At 42.5% G+C, this 22286-nt stretch overlaps 1 protein-coding gene across 3 annotated transcripts; it reads right to left on the reverse strand.

The window, feature by feature from the left end:
• Positions 1-915: 915 nt before the first annotated feature.
• LOC106003423 (zinc finger protein OZF-like) lies at positions 916-22133 on the reverse strand. Of its 3 annotated transcripts, XR_001176750.2 has the most exons (7): positions 21893-22133; positions 19752-19921; positions 19358-19455; positions 15794-15920; positions 10664-11812; positions 4098-4293; positions 916-1641 (listed from the first exon to the last, which is right to left on the reverse strand). XR_001176750.2 is itself a non-coding variant. In XM_013047125.2 (6 exons), coding segments are annotated over exons 2-6 (1410 nt in total). In that variant the 5' UTR covers positions 19786-19921; positions 21893-22133; the 3' UTR covers positions 3150-4291. The 3 variants fall into 3 exon arrangements, 2 of the variants coding, with proteins under 2 accessions (XP_012902579.1, XP_012902578.1); XM_013047125.2 differs by lacking the exon at positions 916-1641 and having other exon boundaries at positions 3150-4293; XM_013047124.2 differs by lacking the exons at positions 916-1641; positions 4098-4293 and having other exon boundaries at positions 10174-11812.
• Between the last annotated feature and the right edge of the window lie 153 nt (positions 22134-22286).

Raw genomic sequence — 22286 nt, forward strand, 5'->3', positions numbered from 1 at the left:
ATTTCTTTTCTTTTGTATTCACATGTTTGTAGACTTTTCAGCAGTGTTTGACAAGTTATGGTCAGTCACGAATTATTGGAGACACATGCATGTTACGATACAGATCAACCTGCCCAAGCTAAATCTGCTGGATCAAAATCTCTGGAGGAGGGGCGCCTGGTTGTTTCAGTGGGTTAAGCCTCTTCCTTTGGCTCAGGTCATGATCTCAGGGTCCTGGGATCAAGCCCCACACTGGGCTCTCTGCTCAGCGGGGAGCCTGCTTCCCCCCTCTCTCTCTGCCTGCTGCTCTGCCTACTTGCGATCTCTCTCTCTCTGTCAAATAAATAAATAAAATCTTAAAAAAAAAAAAAAAAAAAAAAAAAGAATCTCTGGAGGAGAGGCCCCAGAGAGGGAATTCTTTCAAACACTCTGAGTGATCCGTATGCCTGCGAAAACTCTGCTCTATGCAGTACAGCCAGAAAGCTCTTAGGAGGCAAATGGATTTAGGTAATACAAATAAAATGGGTTTGTGAGTTAGAATTGGAGGTTGAAACTTCTTGGAGTCTAAAGACAACCACCAAGTAGGAGAGTTTGACTTGCAGTAGTGGGATCCTGAGTTTAACCACTAGTTTCCTGCTTAACTGTAGGGTCACAGATTCCCTTCTCTTTATTCCACAATGCTTGTCAAGAGTTTTCCATTTATTTGTCTGTCCCTTCAAAGTTGACGTCCTAACCTAACTTCCCTGTTGGCCTCAGTGGTACCTTGTGCACCTAAGATTAGAGCATCAAAGTTAGGTGCACCTGGGTGGCTCAGGTCATGATCTCAGGGTCCTGGGATTGAGCCCTGCATCAGGCTCTCTGCTCAGCCGGGAGCCTGCTTCCCCACCCCCCCGAAACCTGCCTGCCTCTCTGCCAGCTTGTGATCTCTCTCTGTCAAATAAATAAATAAAATCTTTAAAAAAAAAAATCAGTTATCTGGAATCTTCTATCTCTAAGCCTCCTTGAGTTCTGCCCATAATTCCTGTGTAATTTATTTCATACTTGTTCCTTCTTTCTGTTTCCTCAGCTATGCTACTGTGGTAACTTTGGCTTTAGTTGCCCCCTTTAATTATCTGCTTGCTTCTTCTTTTTCACTCCCACATTTTACCCCAAATCCTGGTGCCACATTAATCTTTTAACTATTGTTAAGTCTTGGTTAAAGAGGGTAATAGATCTGGAGGTGGCACAAAGTCAGGGAGAGCCTCCAATTATTGTTAATTCAAACCAGTCACAACATGATTCAAATGAGATGTCATGCAAATATTTGAGTGCTTAATTAAAGCTTCGTTTGTTATTTAGGAACACATTTATTAATTGACAACACAGTAATGTAAAACTGGTACAAGTCTAAGGGCCTAGGCACACACAACGTCACATAAGTTGACAAAAGTAGTCAAAAAGTTGATAACTTGTTAAATCATTATTGTTTGTTTCCTAAGTGTTTTTCTGGTAGAAAATTAGAACATGGTGTGAAGCCAGCCCAACCCCAACAACATACTCACTTCCTCTGCTCTCCGTGCACCAGCCCTCAGGGTTTTAGATCTTGTGAGAAACCAGAGCAGCCCTGGAAACACCTTCCCTCTCCACTGGCGATTACGACCACCACTTTCCTCTTGGGCAGGCCTGTGGGGGGAAGAGATGCAACCTGAGGGATGTGGAACCGCATTAGCTACACATCCAGTTGTCAAGGGGGGCAGAGGCATTGCAATAGCACAGTAGAAACAACATGGAATCTATTGTTTCCAAACAACAGATGACTTTTAGTGCAGAGCTGTGTTAGCTGTTTGGAGCACTTTCATTCATTTCATAAATGCTCTGGTTTTTTTTTCTTAAACAGCAGTTTCTCTGTAAATTGGTCAGTCCATCCCTGGACTATCAAGAATACGAAAGATTTAGAGGTATCTGATGGTTCTGTCAGCTAAGCGTCCGGCTCTTGATCTCAACTCTGGTCTTCGTCTCAGGATTATGAGTTCAAGCCCAGTGTTGGGCTCCATGCTGGACATGGATCCTACTTAAAAGGAAAAAAAAAATACAGAAGATTTATTTACTTTAAATGTGGGAATTTACATACAGAAAATAGCCAAATACAAGTATATTTCTTTTTTTTTAAAAAAGATTTTATTTATTTATTTTACAGAGATCACAAGTAGGCAGGCGGGGGAAGGGGGCAGCGGGGAAGCAGGCTCCCTGCTGAGCAGAGAGCTGGATGCGGGGCTCAATCCCAGGACCCTGGGATCATGACCTGAGCCAAGGGCAGAGGCTTAACCCACTGAGCCACCCAGGTGCCCCTACAAGAATATTTCTAAAAAGAACTTTTTTTAGGGCATCTAGCTGGCTCAGTCAGAGGAACATGTGACTCTTCATCGTTCAAGCCCCATGTTGGGTGTAGAGATGACTTAAATAAGTGATTAAAGAAACTTAATTTTAAAAAGTAAAAGGATTTTTTTCAGTAATCACCCATTAAAGAGTATCATGTGATCAAAATAATTTAAGCAAGATTTCCTATGGCCTATGGAGCCAGGAGATAATAAATCTGAAAGCTGAATGTGACCAACAGATGATGTCATAATGGCTCTGTTCACACGATACAGACGAGATGGTGTATCTCACAATGAACAGTTGCAATGACCTCATAGCTGGCCTGCTCAGTAATGCACATGTTCTGATCATTTGGGCCATTCTATTTTCTGGCAAATCGCAACCATTTTGAGATGGTGAATTGCAATATCACATCGTTAGTTCACCTGTTGGGGGAAACAAAGCCAAAAAATGCACCCAGAAGATGCTGAAGCTGAAACCATTATGCTTTCATAAATTTGGAATAGCTATGTCCCCAGAAATTCTGCAACTGGTGTTCTGCTGTATGATATGTCACCATTGTCAACCCTCTGCTTAAAAAAAAAAATCATTAAATAAGTAAGGCCCCAAAATAAAGTCCCTAATTTTTTTAAAGTGTTCATCGAAGGCAGCTCAACAAAGCATTTTATTTATTTGTGTGAGGGAGAGTGAGAGAGAGAGAGAGAGAGTGAGCACACAAGCAAGGGGTGGGGCAGAGGCAGGAGAAGCAGATTCCCCACTGAGCAGGGAGCCCAATGGATCATGACCTGAGCAGAAGACAGACACTTACCTGACTGAGCCACCCAGGCGTGCCCCCCCCCCATATTTCTCATCTAATGTTCAGGATCCTCTCAATAGGAGTCATGCCTTTTATAATCCAGCCAAACACGTCATCTTATCATTCCCCAAATATTCTATTTATTGTGAAAATACATCAGTGGAGGGTAGGTTCTGAAATTAGATGGTAAGCTAAATCAAATGACTTCAAAATTATTCCTGTAAAATCTTTTACTTTACCCCAAAAGTACAGTAGGCATGATTTTGTATGAACACCTGCACTCAGCAAGTATGTATACATGGGAAGTCTATGCAGTCATGTACAGTCATGTTCTCCAGGGGGACTAGATTCCGATTAAATCATTTAAGTGACTCCTTACTCAGCTCCTTTCAGCAAATACACGAAGATTCTAGGCTTTTGCTGGCTTGAACATCTGTATATCAATATCTCCTTCTCTTGTATAGTTTGATTATTTCCTTGAATTTCTTTTTGCTGTTTTCCCATGGCTCTCAGTTCATTCCCATGACTCTCAAAAATTTTTCGTTTCCTCCTTAAAACTGTAAACAAAGCTATCACCAACCACTTATCTGGTTACCTGAATGATGCATTTTACTTCTTCGCCAATGGTGGTACTCCCTTAAAATTACTTATATGTTTTTACTGAAAGTTTATTTAGTGACCGAAACTAATAGATAATATCTTGGAACGTATTGAGGATTCCCCTGTGTGCCAGGGGACTTTTCCATGTGCTTTACATGAATTAATTTACCGCGTTCACATGACAACTCTATGAAGTAGGGAAGGGAATCACAGGAAAATGTTTGCCAGGTTCAGGAGGAATGCGTGTGAACTCATTTACATTTTGAGTGGGGCTGCACTGCGTCTTTGGGTTGAACCTGCAAGGGGGCTGGTCATGTTGATGGGTAAAGAGTGATAAAATGAAAATGAGCTTCAGATCACTCACCTGGGGAAATGTATATAGTCCCACCAATCTTGCCACGGGCACGGACAGCGCCAGCTGAGATCCCCAATCAGAGGAGGCAGAGGAGGGTGAGCTTGGCAGCTGTAGTTGGATACGGGGTTTTCAGGCCCTGTCTGGAGGCATATGGTTCCCTGGAGGGCCCCTGAGATGAAGCTTCCAGACCCCCAAGTGGAAAATCCTAGAGTGAGATTGGTAACAAATGAATGTCTCTGTTGATTTCCTCTGTCGCAAAGATGAAGACCCAAACTGACCAGTAACTCCAGGCTGTGATTCTGAGTTTAAAAAGTGCAAATGAAGTTTTAGAATTCCCTAAAATCTACCAATATCTTTATAGTTTTTTAATGAGTTTGTAGATAAATATGTCCACAAAGAGTCTTTGCTTTCCTTGGGCATGTTGAAAATCGCCGCATCGCCTCCATTCCAGCTCTCCCACCACCAGAGGATCCCATATAATGCGTTCAGGGCAGGGACTAGGGTGAGACAAGTGACGCATGCACCTTGGGTGCAAAACTTAAGAGGGCACCAAAAAAATTCAGTAATCAAGAGAAATGTTTTAATGCAATATTTTCTAAAACAAAATTAATACAGGGGCTCCTGACTGGCTTAGTCAGTAGACCATGTGACTGTTCATCTCAGGGTTGTGAATTCAGGCTCCTCCTTGGGTGTAGAGATTACTTTAAAAATCTTTAAAAAGGGGGTGCCTGGGTGGCACAGTCTGTTGAGTGGTGCCAGCTCAAGTTGTGATCTTGGCATCACGGGATTGAGCCTGCCCACCCCCGTCAGGCTCCACACTGAACTCAGAGTCTGCTTGGGATTCTCTCTACCCCTCCTCTCTCTCAAATAAATAAATAAGTCTTTAAAAAAAAATCTGTACGGGTGCCTGGGTAGCTCAGGGGGTTAAAGCCTCTGCCTTTGGCTCAGGTCATGATCCCAGGGTCCTGGAATGGAGCCCCACATTGGGCTCTCTGCTTGGCAGGGAGCCTGCTTCCTCCTCTCTCTCTGCCTGCCTCTCTGCCTACTTGTGATCTTTGTCAAATAAATAAATAAAATCTTAAAAAAAAAAAATCTCTAGGGGCGCCTGGGTGGCTCAGTGGGTTAAAGCCTCTGCCTTCAGCTCAGGTCATGATCCCAGGGTCCTGGGATCGAGCCCCGCATCAGGCTCTCTGCTCAGCAAGGAGCCTGCAAAAATTAAAAAAAAAAAAAAAATCTCTAAATACAAAAAAATACAAAAAATCGATGAAAAACAAAATATCAGAATTTTAAGTAAGACAAGCTGTTGTTTGCTTGTTTTATAATCCAGGGTTATTGTGCACTGAGAAGTTATTTCCAATCAGCTCCTGGTTCCTGGGCCATGAAGCCATCACATCCTACTTTGTACAGGTTGACAATGGTGTGCAAACAGACTGGGCAATGTGGACTTTGCATGTAATCATTTTTTTACTTTTATTTTTTTAAGTAAACCTTATGCCCAACAAAGAGCTTGAATGTACAAAACCAGAAATCAAGAGTCACATGCTCTACTGACTGAGCCAGCCAGGGGCCTGCCGCATAGTTATTCTTTTGAATTATGGAGCTTGTATTAACTTTTCCAATTTGTATATAGGGCTACATATGTTTCTTTTTGCTTCTATCCAATATGGCTTGGAATAGCACTGGATAGTTATTAAAATGTTTTGAGGGGTGCCTGGGTGGCTCAGTTGGTTGGGCGTCTCACTCTTGGTTTCAGCTCCAGTCGTGATCTCATAGAATCCTGGGATCAAGCCCAGAGTGTCTCTGCACTCTGTGTGGCATCTATTTGAGATTCTTTCCCCCTCCCTCTCCCTGTGGTCCTCCCTACCCCCATTCATGCTCTCTCTCTCTCTCTCTCTAAAATAAATAAAGAAGTAAAATCTTAAAAAAAAAATTTTTGATTGGCTCAAGTCAAAGTAAAATACCGTGAAGGGTGGCACTCTGTCCTCTCCATTCACGGCATTCCTTCCAACCCCCACATGTCATTTTCTTGCATGTTCTTTCAGTTTTGTTTTCTTTTGCTTTGTTTTGTAAAAGCAGCCAAACAGAAAGTACCAACCCTTGCCTTCGTTGATGTTCTATATTGTATACATACTTTGTATTTTTTAATTTCTGTTCTGTATTTTTTTGAGGTTTTTTTTTTTTAATTGGAGAGAGAGAAAGAGCTTGAGTGGTGAAGGAGGGGCAGAGGGGGAGAGAGACTCCCTTCAGAGCAGAGAGCCCGACTCAGGGCTCAATTCCAGGACCTTGGGATCATGACCTGAGTCAAGGCAGATGCTTCACGGACTGAGCCACCCAGGAGCCCAATTTCTGCTCTTTCTTACGTATTTTCTTTTACTTTGTGTTTAATTTGCTTCCACTTTTAGTGTTTCAATGGAAATTGGGATGATGGATTTTCAAACTTCTTTTCTAATGTTAGGTAATTTAATGCAAGAGATCTCTCCCTATACTTTTTTTTAAAAGAGTTTATTTATTTATTTGACAGACAGAGATCATAAGCAGGCAGAGAGGCAGGCAGAGAGAGGGGGAAGCAGGCTCCCCACTGAGCAGAGAGCCTGATGCGGGGATCGATCCCATGACCCTGGGATCATGACCTGAGCCGAAGGCAGAGGATTTCACCCACTGAGCGACCCGCACCCCTCTCTATACGTTGTTTTAGTTGTATCCACAAGTTTGAATACATTGAATCTTCATTTTTATTCAGTTAAAAAAATTGTTTTTCAATTTCAATTTTTCTTTTTTCTTTTCTCTTTGGTTACTTAATGGTGTTTTTCTTAATTTCTAGGAACTTGAGGCTTCTTCCCCCCACTACCTGTTAGTGGTATCTAGATTAATCCCACTACAGTCAAAGAGGATAACATATATTATTTCAACCCATTTTCCTTTAAAATTTTTGACTCGGGGTCATCTGATTGGCTCAGTTAAGCGTCTGCCTTCAGCTCAGTTCATGGTCTCTGTCTGGGTTCTAGGATCAAGCCTTGAGTCAGGCTTCCTGCTCTGTGAGGAGCCTGCTTCCCTCTCTCTCTCTCCTGCTGCCCCTCCCTGCTGTTCATTCTCTCTCTCAAATAAATAAATAAATCTTAAAAAAATTTTTTTTTTACTTGGGTTAATTATAGGTATGGCATTTAATTTCCAAATATTTGGGCACTTCCTATCTTATTGTATTGATCTCTTTCATTAAATGTAGTAGAAAATATTCTCAGTCCTTTGCACTTACTGAGCTGGCTTTAAGGCCCAGTATATAACGTACCTTGGTGAACACTCCATGTGCACTTAAAGGGAATGTGCACTCTGAAGTTGTGTGTAAAGTATTCTGTATATGCCAGTCAATTCAACATGGTAGACAGTGTTGTTCAGCTTTTCTTGATCCTTAAGATTTTTTGTGTAGATGTTCTATCAACTGCTGAGAATGGGTTATTAAAGTGTTTTAAAGACTCATACATTTATTTTAGAGAGAGAGCGCATGAGAGCACAAGCGTGTGGTGGGGGTGGGGCAGAGGGAGAGAATCCTCAAGCAGATTCCCTTTTGAACACGGAGCCTGACACACGGTTCAGTCTCATGACCCCTGAGATCATGACCTGAGCCAAAGTCAGGAGTCAGATGTTCAACCAACTGAGCCAGCCAGGCACCCCGGGAGTGTTAAAATTTCCAAATAATAAAATTGTGGATTGTTCTTTATAAAAGTTTAGTTCATTAGTTTTTGCCTTGTGATTTTGGAAGCCCTGAGATGAGGCACATGGTATATTAATAACTTAAAATTATAAACCTTATTTATAATATTAACATATATCCTATATGTAATACAGTTACACATAAGAATTCCTAACCTTGATGAATTGACCATTTTATCATTACAAAATGTCATTCTGTATCTGTGATGATACCCTTCTTGAATTCTATTTTATCTGATATTAATATGTCTACTCCAGCTTTCTTTTGATTAGTGTTTTCACTGTGTATCTTCATCTTTCGAACTTTCAACCTGTGTTTCTGTATTTAACATGTACCTCTTTTACATATACTGGGGTCAGGCATCTTTATGCAGTGTCATAATCTTTGAGTTTTATTTGGAGTGTTTCTTTTACACTTAATGTAATTACTGATTGCATTTAGCTCTACCATTTTGCTGTTTAGGATTTGTCCCATCTGTGCCTCTCTTTCTCCTTTCCCACCTTCCTTGGATTAAATTTTTTTTTTGAATTAAATATTTTTTTAACATGCAATGTAGTTCCTCTACTTACATTATCATTTAATGGATAGTCTATAGGGATTACAGTATCATCTGTAATTTCTTTTTTTTAAGTCATCTGTAATTTCTCATAATCTCCTTAGCACTGGGGCAGCTGGGTGGCTCAGTGGGTTAAAACCTCTGTCTTCGGCTCAGGTCATGATCTCAGGGTTCTGGGATCGAGTCCCACATCGGGCTCTCTGCTCAGTGGGGAGCCTGCTTCCCCCCAACTCTCTCTCTGCCTGCCTCTCTGCCTACTTGTGATCTCTACCTGTCAAATGAATAAATAAAATCTTTTTTTTAAAAAATCTTAGCATTATTATTCTTTGTCATATTAAATGTAGAAACTTTTTAAATTGACCTTTCCTCCCACCTACATGCTTTGAAGTTCAGTATTAATTTGTGCAAACAACTAAATTTTATTATAACTTCAGGAAATTCTTAAGATACCAACAATACAGTTGGAGTCAAAAGTTTAAGTCTTTGGGGACACCTGGTGGCTCAATCGATTGAGTGTTTGCCTTTGACTCAGGTCATGATCCTGGTGCGATCAAGCCCTGCATGGGGCTCCCTGCTCATTTAGGAGTCTGCTTCTCCCTCTCCCTCGGCTCCTCCCCCAACTAGTGCTTGCTCACTCTCTCTCTCACTTTCTCTGTCTCAAATAAATAAAAGACATCTTAAAAAAAAAAAATTCAACTCTTTGAGGTTCCCTCCTAGTCACCCTATCTCCACTCCTGATTTCTGGTGTGGAGTTCCTCCTCTTGTTTCTTAAGGTTAATATTTGCCACCAGTGGACCACAGGTAGCAAGCACAATATATGATCCTTATAGGCAGAAGTGGTTGACAAAGCTTTATCCAGGCTTAAAGGGTGAGGGCCAGAGCAGAAGTTAGTATGAGGAAGCTCAATTCACACAAAGTCAGACAAAACAAAAAAGCTCCAAACAAGGGGCGCCTGGGTGGCTCAGTGGGTTAAAGCCTCTGCCTTCAGCTCTGGTCATGATCCCAGGGTCCTTGGATTGAGTACCACATCGGGCTATGTGCTCAGCAGGGAGTCCGCTTCCTCCTCTCTCTCTGCCTGCCTCTCTGCCTACTTGTGATCTCTGTCTGTTAAATAAATAAATAAGATCTTTATTTAAAAAAAAGTTTATGGGGCGCCTGGGTGGCTTAGTGGGTTAAACCACTTCCTTCGGCTCAGGTCATGGTCTCAGGGTCCTGGGATCGAGTCCCGCATCGGGCTCTCTGCTCAGCGGGGAGCCTGCTTCCTCCTCTCTCTGCCTGCCTCTCTGCCTACTTGTGATCTCTCTCTGTCAAATAAATAAATAAAATCTTTAAAAAAAAAAAGTTTATAAAAAAATTTTTTTAAAAAGGTCCAAACAAAAGGATCCAAAGTCAGGAAAGAAAGAAAGAAAGAAAGGAAGGAAGGAAGGAAGAAAGGGAGGGAGGAAGGGGGGGAAGGAAGGAAGGGGACATTTTATAATTAGCAACAGAAAGAAAAGGCAGAAATAAGGACACAGAGCTCTTGAGAGCTGATACAGATTGTTATTATCCTTTCAAGCTGCTTGTACTCCTCCTACCTTGCTGAAATGACTCTTTAGCCTCAAGTACTGGTCAGGCTGCTCCTCTGATTCGTTTTTCTTTTTTTTTTTTTTAAATATTTTTTTTATTTACTTATTTGACAGAGCTCACAAGTAGATCAGAGAGGCAGGCAGAGAGAGAGAGAGAGGAGGAAGCAGGCTCCCCACAGAGCAGAGAGCCCGATGCGGGGCTCGATCCCAGGACCCTGGGATCATGACCCGAGCCGAAGGCAGAGGCTTTAATCCACTGAGCCACCCAGGCGCCCCTCCTTTTTCTATAATACTCAGATACTTAGCTTCTGAGTCTGTTTCTCTGACTGAACCAGACTTCCTCCTTCTGTGCTTTTCTAGTATTTCTCTGTACTGCTTCAGCTTTTTGGGATTTGTTACTGTACTTCTAGTCCTCTTCCCCTACCTAATAACCTTTCGAGAAAGAGAGCTATTTTTTGCATGACACAGCCTCATGTTTTTGTAGTAGTAATTGTAGTTAATTGTGTAGAACAGGTCTACACAATTAGGATAAAATACATAATCCCCCCCATCTTTTTTTAAGTAAAACCTCACCCAACATGGGTCTTGAACTCACAACCCACAGATCAAGAGTTGCATGCTCTACCCACTGAGCTACCTGGGTGCTCTGAGACTACATAGTTACTTCGTGAATTTACTGCATTCTATTCATCATGAATTTCTTTGTGTTGATGAAAGGCTGAACGCATGTTAAAGGTTTTCTCACATTTCTTACACTTGTAGTGTTTTTCTCCCGTGTGGGTTTTCTGGTGTTGAATAAGAGATGAACTCTGGCTGAAGGCTTTGTCACAATCATTGCATTTATACGGTTTCTCTCCAGTATGAGTTCTCACGTGCTTTGTAAGCGAGGAGCTCTGGCTGAAGGCTTTCTTGCATTCTTTGCATTTGTAAGGTTTCTCTCCAGTATGAATTCTCTGATGTCTTACAAGAGCTGAGCGGTCACTGAAGGCTTTCCCACATTCATTACATTTGTAAGGTTTCTCCCCAGTATGGGTTCCTTGGTGTTGAATAAGAGCTGAACAGTAACTGAAGGCTTTCCCACACTCACTGCATTCATATGGCTTTTCCCCTGTATGAGTTCTCTGATGTTGAGTGAGGCCCGACCTGTCACTGAAAGCTTTCCCACACTCTGTACACCCATAGGGTTTTTCTCCAGTATGAACCCTTTGATGTTTAATAAGGGATGAGGTATCATTGAAAGCTTTCCCACATTCCTTGCATTTATAGGGTTTCTCTCCGGTATGGATTCTGTGATGTTGAATAAGGTATGTGCTTTGGTTGAAGGCCTTCCCACATTCACTGCACTCATAGGGCTTCTCTCCAGTGTGAATGATGTGATGTTGGATAAGAGCTGACCGATGGCTGAAGGCCTTCCCACACTCGTGACACTCATACGGTTTCTCCCCAGTGTGAATCCTCTGATGCTGAATAAGTGATGAGCTCCGACTGAAGGCCTTCCCACACGCATTACACATGTAAGGCTTCTCTCCAGTATGAATTCTCTGATGGAGGATGAAGGCTGAGTAGTAACTGAAGGCCTTCCCACATTCACTGCACTTCCAAGGCTTTTTCACTGAGTAAATGTGATGTTGAATTGGGCTTGAACTTTCGCCACTTTCACTACAATCCTCCACAGGGTTTTTCTGACGTTTAATTATGATTTGCCTTAAATCTTTCTTCGGATTTCCTTGCTGCCTTTCTAATGTGTCCTCACATTGCCAGGTTTCTATCAGTCTGGAGTCCCAGGACTCATCCTTCTTAAGTCTCTCCATTATCAGATCTCTTTCAGATGATATTTCATCATAAAGTCCCTGCTTCAGAAAGCATTCTTTAGTTTCAGGTATAGATTCAGAATCTGAAATAAACGAAAAGTACAAATATTTGTGTTCTCTGTGTTGAAAGAAAAAAGATGACTGAGTTGGCAAGAGGAAAAGAAAATAAAAATGACACTTATTAAACATGTTTTTAGGGGCGCCTGGGTGGCTCAGTGGGTTAAGCCGCTGCCTTCGGCTCAGGTCATGATCTCAGGGTCCTGGGATCGAGTCCCGCATCAGGCTCTCTGCTCGGCGGGGAGCCTGCTTCCCTCTCTCTCTCTCTCTGCCTGCCTCTCTACCTACCTGTGATCTCTCTGTGTCAAATAAATAAATAAAATCTTTAAAAAATATATCTGATGAAGGGTGGGAAGAGGAAAAGTTGAGATTGGGCAGTTTTGAAAAAGTACAAGAAAAAAAAATCACTTCTAATAATCACCTGGAAATAACCACTTTTTGACTTTTTAAATAGTTCCCTCTGGTCCCCCTTTTTTCTTTTCTTTTTCTTTCTTTCTTGAGAGAGAGAAAGAGCAGGGGGCAGGGGGTGGAGGGGCAGAGGGAGAAGGAGAGGGAGAGAAAGAATCTAAAGCAGGCTCCATGCCCAGCATAGAGCCCAGTGAGAGGGCTCAATCTTACAACACTGAGATCATGATCTGAGCTAAAATCACGAGTCAGACGCTTCACTGAGCCACCCCGGTGCCCACCCCAGTCCCTTTTTATTTTTTAATTTTATTTTTTTTAAAGATTTTATTTATTTATTTGACAGAGAGAGATCACAAGTAGGCAGAGAGGCAGGCAGAGAGAGAGGGAGGAGGAAGCAGGCTCCACACTGAGCAGAGAGCCTGATGCGGGACTCGATCCCAGGACCCCGAGACCATGACCTGAGCCGAAGGCAGCGGCTTAACCCACTGAGCCACCCAGGCGCCCCCCCAGTCCCTTTTTAAAGGCACAGATTTTTTTCATGTTCACCATACACTTTATTTTTTTTACCATACACTTTAAATATGAATTTTTGTTTCCACTAACCACTGCCTCCTTTCCTTCCTTCTCTCCTTCTTCCCTTTCTTTCTTCCTTATTTTTTTGTCATACCCAAATTTCTCAAAAAGCTTTCGTACATTTTCTTATCACATCCTTGTTCCTCTTCTCACTTCTCTCCCTACTGCTCAGTTGCAACTGCTCTCACTGAAGTTACTAACCATTTATAGGTCACCCAAATCCAGTGGATTGTTTTCATTCCTTGTTTCGCTTGGCCTCTCAACAGCACTTGACAGTGGTGACCATGCCTCCTTCCTAACAACATTCCCCCCGCTTCCTTCCCCAACTTCATTCGGATATAATTGACATGTGTTCTCTCTTGATTTCTGTGATTCTAAGCTGTCAAGGGTTTACTCCTGATCTCTGTTTATTTGGGGCTTCCTCTGTTTCTTCTTCTTAAATGTTGATGTTTCCTGGTATTCAATCTAACCTCTCCTGTGCTGCCCCTCCCCATCCCCCACAACATTGTCTCCAGTAAAGACCTCATCCAGTCCATGGTATTCATTACTTTTTTAGAAAAATTGAAATATACTTGACATGTAAATTTAAGGCACACAACATGGCAATTTGATGTATTCATATAATATGATTGCTGATGTAGTGACAGCACCTTAATTACATCACATATTTTCATGCAATTATCCTCTTTCTCCTGACAGTTTATCTTTGTTCTGTAAAAGAACTGGTGACTGGGCATCTGGGTGGCTCAGTTCGTAGAGCATCTGCCTTCGGCTTGGGTCATGATCCCAGGGTCCTGGGATCAAGCCCCGTGTTGATCTCCCTGTTCAGCAGGGAGTCTGCTTTTCCCTCCCCCTCGGTCCCTCCCCCTGCTCATTCTGTTTCTCTCTCAAATAAATAAATTAATTTTTAAAAATGGATCCAGTGTATATGCTGTCCACAAGAAAGTTACGTTAAATAGGTTTTTTAAAATAGAAAAAAATTTATAAAATAGAAAAAATATACTATGCAAACAGGAACCCAGAGTGGCTATATATTATTATCATACAAAATAAAACTCCACATAAATACTACCAAGGTTAAAGAGGGACATTAAAAAATTCACCAAGAAGATAATTTTTTATGTGTATACATCTAACAAAAGAGTTTCAGGTACATTAAGCAAAATACTTTAAGCAAAAACTGATAAAACTAAAAGGAGAAATAGACAATCCCACAATTATAATCGGAAAATTCAACACTATTCTGTCAGTAATCAGTAGAAGCCAGTAGACAGGAAATCAGTAAGGATACAGAAGACCTGAATACTCTCAACCAACTTGACCTAATTAAATTTATTTTCAAGTTCACATGGAACATTCATCAAGACTATATTATGGGTAATACAACAAATCTCAGAAATTTAAAAGAACTGAAATCAAACAAAGTATCTCTGACCACACAGAACCAAACCACAGAATTGAAAACAAATTTTATTGAAAATCATCTAAAATTTGGAAATCTGTAAATAACCCATGAGTCAAGGAGGAAGTGACAAGTGAAAATAGAAGTTATTTTGAACCACCAAGGGGCGCCTGGGTGAAAACACCATGGGGTGCCTGGGTGGCTCAGTGGGTTAAAGCCTCTGCCTTCAGCTTAGGTCAAGATCTCAGGGTCCTGGGATCAAGCCCCACATCAGGCTGTCTGCTCAGCAGGGAGCCTGCTTCCTCCTCTCTTTCTCTCTCTCTGCCTGCCTCTCTGCCTACTTGCGACCTCTATCTGTCATATAAGTAAATAAAATCTTTTTTAAAAAAATGAAAACACCAAAATTGTGGAATGCAGCCAAAGCAGTCCTTAGAAGGAAATTTATAGCATTAAATGTTCATATTAAAAGAGAAAAAATCGTATACCAGTGATTAGGCTTCTACCTTAAGAAACTAAAGGAAGGAGAGAAAATTAGACCTAAAGTTAGCAAAGGGGAAAAATAGTAAAGATAAGAGCATCAATGAATAAAAGTGAAAACAGAAAACAGAATGAATCAATGAAATCAAAAGTCAGTTCCTTGAAAAGATCAATAAAACTGTTAAACTCTTAAGAAAACAAAATTAAAACAGAGAAAATATAATTACCAATATCAGGAATGAGAGATGGTAAATCATTACCAGAGCTCACTCAAGAAGAAACAGATCATCTGAATGGTCTTATCTCTAACAAGGGACCAGGATTCAAGGTTAAAAACCTTCCAAGAAAGCCAACCTAAGACCCAGATGGCTTTAATGGATTGAGCTTTTTTTTTTTTTTTTTTTAAGATTTTATTTATTTATTTGACAGATAGAGGTCACAAGTGGGCAGAGAGGCAGGCAGAGAGAGAGAGGAAGGGAAGCAGACTCCCCGCTGAGCAGAAAGCCCCATGCTGGGCTCAATCCCAGGACCCTGGGATCATGACCTGAGCTGAAGGCAGGGGCTTTAACCCACTGAGCCACCCAGGTGCCCCATGGATTGAGCTTTTGATATCATATCTAATAAAATTTTGCCTTACAAAGGTCGCAAAGACTGTCTTTAACAGTTCCTCTAGGTTTTATACTTAGGTCTGTGATCCGTTGAAAGTAACACGTATGGTGGGAGGTATGGGTTTTTCTTTTGGCATATAGATGTCCAATTGTTCCAGTACTATTTACTGGAAAGATTCTCCTTTTAGCATTGAATTGATTTTTCCATCTTTATCAGAAATTAATTGGCCATATATGTGTAGGTCTATTTCTGGACCATCTGTTCTGTCCCATTAATTTGAACTACAGGGTTTTTGATTACTATAACTTTATAAATCTTAAAACCAATGTAATGAAACTGTCCTTTTTCAATACCAGAAACAGTGAACTTTTACTTGCCAGAAGAGAAAAGAAGCCATTGCTGAGCCCAGAGTGATCAGGGATCTCCTAGGGCATTAATGCTTTCTGGATCTGAAGCAAAACTGAGGCATTTTCGATGCCATTAGATACAGAAGAAGCTTATGTCCCAGTAAGGAGTTTGCATTACAGAATAACTTCCTTACCCCAAAATACCAGGCTCCCACAATTCTCCACTTTCATATCCATGCCCATGTACCTTTGGGCAGAATTCAGCTGTTCTTCTTCCACATGAGTGAAGTCCATTTCCTCATCCTTGACTGTCACCAGTTCCTGGAAGAGCAAGCACATTCTTATAGGACTTAGGGAAGAGAACAATCTAGAAGAGGAAGTATTTTTTAATCTGACAGTTAAATCTTTATTTTAATGGAATAGTCTAAAATTTCTAAGTATTAGTTTGTGTTAAGGAAAATAATATAAGCTAACATTTATATTTGCTATGTGCTAAGTCCTTTGAACTACCTCCTGTAATGATAACTCTATAAAGTAAGTGCTCTTATTAACATTATTTACAGAAGTGACACCAGATCTGAGAGGTGGACCCAGGCAGTCTGATTCCCAAGCTACCTCTTTTTTAATCAAAGGATAGTTGGGGCACCTGGATGGCTCAGTGGGTTAAGCCTCTGCCTTTGGCTCAGGTAATGATCTCAGGTCCTGGGATCGAGCCCCACATGGGGCTCTCTGCTCAGCAGGGACCCTGCTTCCCCTGCTTCTCTGCCTGCCTCTCTGCCTACTTATGATCTCTCTCTGTATAAAAAAATAAAATCTTAAAAAAAAACATCAAAGGATAGTTGACATAAAATATATTAGTTTCAGGTGTACAACATAGTGATCTGACATCAAAGCTATACTCTTAACTATATTTTTCTGTCTCTTACATAGCTTACTAAATAAATCCAATATAAATTAACCACTGAATGACAACCAAATGTTAATTGCTAATTGTACTTAGTTGTTGTAGATGGGATAAGTCTCCAATATGTAATTTATACTGATTCCTGGAATATTCAGCGATTTTAAGGACATTCTGCTTGATATCCTGAGTGTATACAGACAGCCATCTTGTTCTAACCGAGGCTTCTTCTTTCTCTCTGCTTAGGGCTATTACTTTCAGATTTATTTAGTCATCCTTTAATAACTACGGTTGTTCTGAATGAGTGGATTTACTGGTTGTAAACTGAAAATAATCAACTGTTCTTCATATTCTGTGTTTTATTGACAGTCATGGGAGTGTATTTTGTTGACCATAATTAACGGGAGAATACTTTGTGAGGAAGTCAGTCAGTAGAACACAGTGGTGGCACAGCTGGTTAAGAATCTGACTCTTGGGACACCTGGGTGGCTCAGTTGGTTGAGCAGCTGCCTTCGGCTCAGGTCATGATCCCAGCGTCCTGGGATTGAGTCCCACATCGGGCTTCTTGCTCCGCAGGAAGCCTGCTTCTCCCTCTGACTCTGCCTGTCACTCTGCCTGTGCTTGCTCTTGCTCTCTCTCTCTCTCTGACAAATAAATAAATAAAATCTTAAAAAAAAAAAAAAAAAAAAAAAAAGAATCTGACTCTTGGGTGCCTGGGTGGCTCAGTGGGTTAAGCCACTGCCTTCGGCTCAGATCATGATCTCAGGGTCCTGGGATCGAGTCCCGCATCGGGCTCTCTGCTCGGCAGGGAGCCTGCTTCCTCCTCTCTCTCTGCCTACTTGTGATCTCTGTCAAATAAATAAATAAAATCTTTAAAAAAAAAAAAAAAGAATCTGACTCTTGGTTTCAGCTTAGGTCATGATCTCAGGGTCTTGAGATCAAGCCCCACATTGGGCTCCACACTTGGCATGAAGAGGGAGAGATTCTCTCTCTCCCTCTCCCACTGCCCTTCCCCTGCTCGTGCTCTCTTTATCACTCTCTAAAATAAATAAATCTTAAAAAAAAAAAAAAAAGACTACAGTGGTTAGGAGGCATAGGATTTAGGATCAGACATTCCTGGGTTCTGATTAGGATTCAACTATCTTATGATTTTGAGCAAGTTACTGCAAGCCTTGTTTTTTGTTTTTTTCCTAATGATTTTAAGTAATCTCTGCACCCAATGTGGAACTTGAACTTATAACTCTGAAAACAAGTGTCACATGCTCCACTGCCTGAGCCAGCCAGGTGCCCCTGTGAGCCTCAGTTTTACTGTGAAAGATGCATCATCCCTAACTCACATGATTTTTTGTTTAAAATAAATGAAGTAATGTTTGAAAAGTGGCTCTAAGTGTTAGAGCTCCCCAGAACTCAGTCATTTCTTCTCCACCCAGTCTTAGATACCTATAAACAATCTGTTATTTTGCCTATATTTAAAAAAGAAAATTGGGGCACCTGGGTGGCTCAGTGGGTTAAAGCCTCTGCCTATAGCTCAGGTCATGATCCCAGGGTCCTGGGATCAAGCCCCGAAACGGGCTCTCTGCTCAGCAGGGAGCTTGCTGTCTCCTCTCTCTCTCTCTCTCTCTCTCTGCCGGCCTCTCTGCCTACTTGTAATCTCTGTCTGTTAAATAAATAAATAAATAAAATCTTCCTAAAAAAAATTTTTTTTAATTAAAAAAAAAAAGGTAAGAAAATCCTCCAAACACACACACACACACCAAAAACAAACAAACAAACCCTCTTTGGTCTTCCTTCCCACTATCACCGTATTTGTGTCCTCTTCTCTAGAGTAAAACTCTCAAAATAGTTGTCCATAGTCCCTGGCTCCAATTTCTCTCCTGAATCCTTTTTTTTTTTTTTTTTAAGATTTTATTTATTTATTTGACAGACAGAGATCACAAGTAGGCAGAGAGGAAGGCAGAGACAGAGGAGGAAGCAGACTCCCCTGCCGAGCAGAGAGCCCGATGCGGGGCTTGATCCCAGGGTCCTGGGATCATGACCTGAGCCGAAGGCAGAGGCTTTAACCCACTGAGCCACCCAGGCGCCCCTCTCCTGAGTCCTTTCAATCAGGCTTTCATTCCTACTGTTCCACGCAATTGTTCTTGGCAGTAATATTTTTCAAATCCAATGGTCAATTCTCAGGCCTCATTTTATTTGACTTAGCAGTAGCATTTAACATAGCTGATCACTTCCTACTCCCCCCCCACTTTTTTTTTTTTTTAAGATTTTATGGATTTATTTGACAGAGAGAGAGAGCGCGAGAGCAGGAACACAAGCAGAGGGAATGAGAGAGGGAGAAGCAGGCTTCATAGAGCAGAGAGCCTAATGTGGGGCTCAATCCCAGGACCCTGGGATCAGGACCTGAGCTGAAGGCAGACACTTACGACTAAGCCACCCAGGCACCTCTCAGTCTCTACTCCCTGAAACACTTTCTCCAATTAGTTACCAGGATGCCACACTTTTGACTCCCCCCTACGTGACTGGCCACACACCTTCTCAGTCTCCTTTGCTGGTTCCTCTTCATCTCCCTGACCATTAAGAGTTGAAGAGCTAAAGGACTCAGTAATAAAATTTCATCTCTTTTCTATTCCCTTAGTGATCACAGTATCATGGCTTAAAAACCATTCACACAGATTACTTCCGAATTCAAGGCTCGAGCCTGAGCTCTCCCCAGAACTTCAAGTCTTGAAGGAAAAACTACTTTGGTTCAGTTCTGTAGTAGAGATGGTTGTGGGCCTCTGAAGCAAGATGAAAAACGGAAACAACACATCGCAAACATCAAGCTAAGATTTCAGAGGGGGGAAGTTAAACTCAAACTTGCCTGGAACTCAACAGGAAGTAGCTCAACAGTAGGTTCCATTTCTTCTGTGTTCTGTTTTTGGGGCAGAGAGGCATCCTCAGTGATCGTGGCTGGAAGGACTAGGGGGGGAAAAGCCATGAAGGAGGTAAACTCTATTAGCTAAGACAAAAGCCATCACAAGCCAGCTAAATTATACAGGCAAGGCCTACCCGACTTAACTCAAAAAGGTGGGGTGAGGATAGAGTAAGACGGTAAAGTAAAAGCCTATTGCCCGAAAAGCTAAAGTTGTAGACCCGCAATTCATCAACCTTTTGGAAGAGTCTAACCGGGAGTGGAAAAGCATGAGCTGCCTTTTATCATAAAAGCAAGAAAAGTGGAATATTCTCTCTTCCACAGCTATTTCTATAATTCTTACCTTCTTCCTCAGCTTCAATGGTCAGATAATCCATGATCAGCTTCTCTTTTCTTGTCCTGTTTTTGCTATGACTTCCTTCTTATTCACAGTTTTAGATGAGATAAAAATGGACTTTTCAGCAATACATAATCTGCTTCTTTGTGCAAATCATCCAACTCTACTCTGAAACTCTGGAGAGAGATTTTTGAGGTTAGGCTCACCATCCTTTGGAATTGGTTCCTGCTCCCTGGGGCATCTCCCTCTATCTCTACTCCTAGGAGGCTTATTCCTATGCAGTTAAGTCCTAGGGCCTCAAAAGTAATTCTTCTTTGCTTGAAACCTTTATTATTATCTTTAAAGATTTTACTTATTTATTTGAGAGATTGACTGAGAGAGATCATGAGAGGGGAGAAGGTCAGAGGGAGAAGCAGACTCCTTGCCGAGCTGGGAGCCCAATGCAAGACTTGATCCATGACACTAGGATCATGACCTGAGCCGAAGGAAGTCACTTAACCAACTGAGCGACCCAGGTGCCTGAAACCTTTATTATTTAGGCTAAATTAATCTCCACAGCTAGAAGACCATTCTTTAGAGTGCTGAGATCAGTCACTACATGCCACACCAGGACAAAACCAGGAGAGAATCAGGGCAGGGAACTACGAGTCTCACACCTGGTTCCAGACTGTGCAAAACTCCCATGAGACCCTAAAGCACACAACTGGCCATAAGGTGGCCGGCCTATATGATTACGGTAGCAGTAACTATAAGCAAGACTCCCAGCATTGCTTCATCCTTATTCATAAAGACAGGCAGTTGACAGATGCGGCCCTTACGCAGTTGATTCCCCACCTGCTCTTTTTTAAAGACCCTGAAAATGGGGGCACCTGGGTGGCTCAATTCATTAAGCATCTGCCTTCGGCTCAGGTCATGATCTCAGCGTCCTGGGATTAAGTCCCCCATCGGGCTCCCTGCTCAGTGGGGAGCCTGCTTCTCCCTCTGCCTGCCTCTCCCCCTGCTTGTGCTCTCTGTCTCTGTCTCTCTCTCTCTGACAAATAAGTATATAAAATAAAATATATAAAATAAAAAAATAAATAAAATATATAACATAAAAAAGTATATAAAATAAAAAATAATAAAGGCCCTGAAAATGTATAGACAGGGATTCCCTTGCGTGGCCAGAATGAGAACAAAAGACTTTGGTAATTAGACAGTAGTAACTGACAGACAAGATGGGTTCCCTCCTGTCAAGGGAGAAAAACTAAACTTTTAATCAGACTGAGTAACCATGAGGAACAAAACCAGTCAGCACAGACTAAGGTGACAGGGTGGCACAAAATTCAACAAAATTTGCAAAAGAAGAAAGAAAAAAGGACGCCCACAGCACATCTTGTTGAATGGCTGCCACAGCCTGAAACTGCCACCAGAGATATTAACTATCCTGCTTGTCTCTCGGCACCTGAAACTTGTGGTTTGTGCGTCTTTAACCCGGAGCCTAATCCTTCCCTTTTGAAGTGTATTCTCGGTGTGTAGACGAAGGCTCCATTTCCCAGTTTGCAAACTGCATGACAACAGAGGTTTTCCTTGCTTCTGACCAAATCCTTGCATTCCAGGGTGTGTGTGTGAGAGAGAGAGAGGAGTCAACTCCTTGCATTGGCCCCCAAATTACAGAAAGACCCCAAAACTCTGATAGAGCAAAGCACAGAGGGTAATGAATAACACACGGACCCCCCTCCCTTTTTTTTTTTCTCTGTGTCCCAAAAGTTCAGGTAAGGCTCTTGGTAGAGTGGTATGATTTAAGCCCAAAACCGATGGGAGGCGCTCAAGCTCCCTCGTCTCCGCACTCCCGCTCCCAGAATCCCCCTGTCGGCCACGCCTCCCCTGACCTCCTGGACTCCACTTCCCAGAGGGATTAGCGGCAACGGCGCTTCCGGGACGCCTTGTCGCTTAGAGCGAAATCTACGGACTCCGCTCGCCTCCCAGCCAGAGCAGGGAGAGGAGTACGCAGAGCGCCGGGGAGTGGGCCCGGGATGCGCCGGCAGGGTCCGCCCTTCCCCTGCGGGGGCCGGAATCTGAGAGCCTGGCCGGGGCTGCTGCGGGAGGCACGGGAGCCGCGCGCTTGGACCGGCGGGTCGCACCGCGCCTCGGGCCCAGCTTTCTCTTACCCCTGGACGCGCTGCGGACTCGGCTCCGGCCACAGGGCGGGTCCTCGCCGGGCTGCGCTCTGGAAAAGACAGGAGGGGCGGACGGAGTCGCTTTCTGGACTCGCGGAGCTGCGGGGAAACAAAAGGCTCGAGCCCGAGGCTCCGTCTGGAGTCGCATCTGCGCACTTGGAGGCGACCGCGCCAGGTCGGGGGTCCCGGCGGAAGGACTCCACTTCCCAGAGGGCTCGGGGACATCGGTGCCTGTCCTTTGTGGGGGCGTCTGCAGAGCGAGGGGAGAGAACTGCAGGCCTTCAGTACCGTCGTTAAGATGGAGATAATACCTTATCGGATAGGTCTCCTTTCTGAATAAAATGAAAACGTGTCGTTTAAAAGCAGCGTGGCGGGGCACCTGGGT

This window comes from Mustela putorius, unplaced genomic scaffold, assembly GCF_011764305.1.
Source record: "Mustela putorius furo isolate JIRA1106 unplaced genomic scaffold, ASM1176430v1.1 tig00000139_pilon_pilon_pilon, whole genome shotgun sequence".
Classification (NCBI taxonomy): Eukaryota; Metazoa; Chordata; class Mammalia; order Carnivora; family Mustelidae; genus Mustela; species Mustela putorius.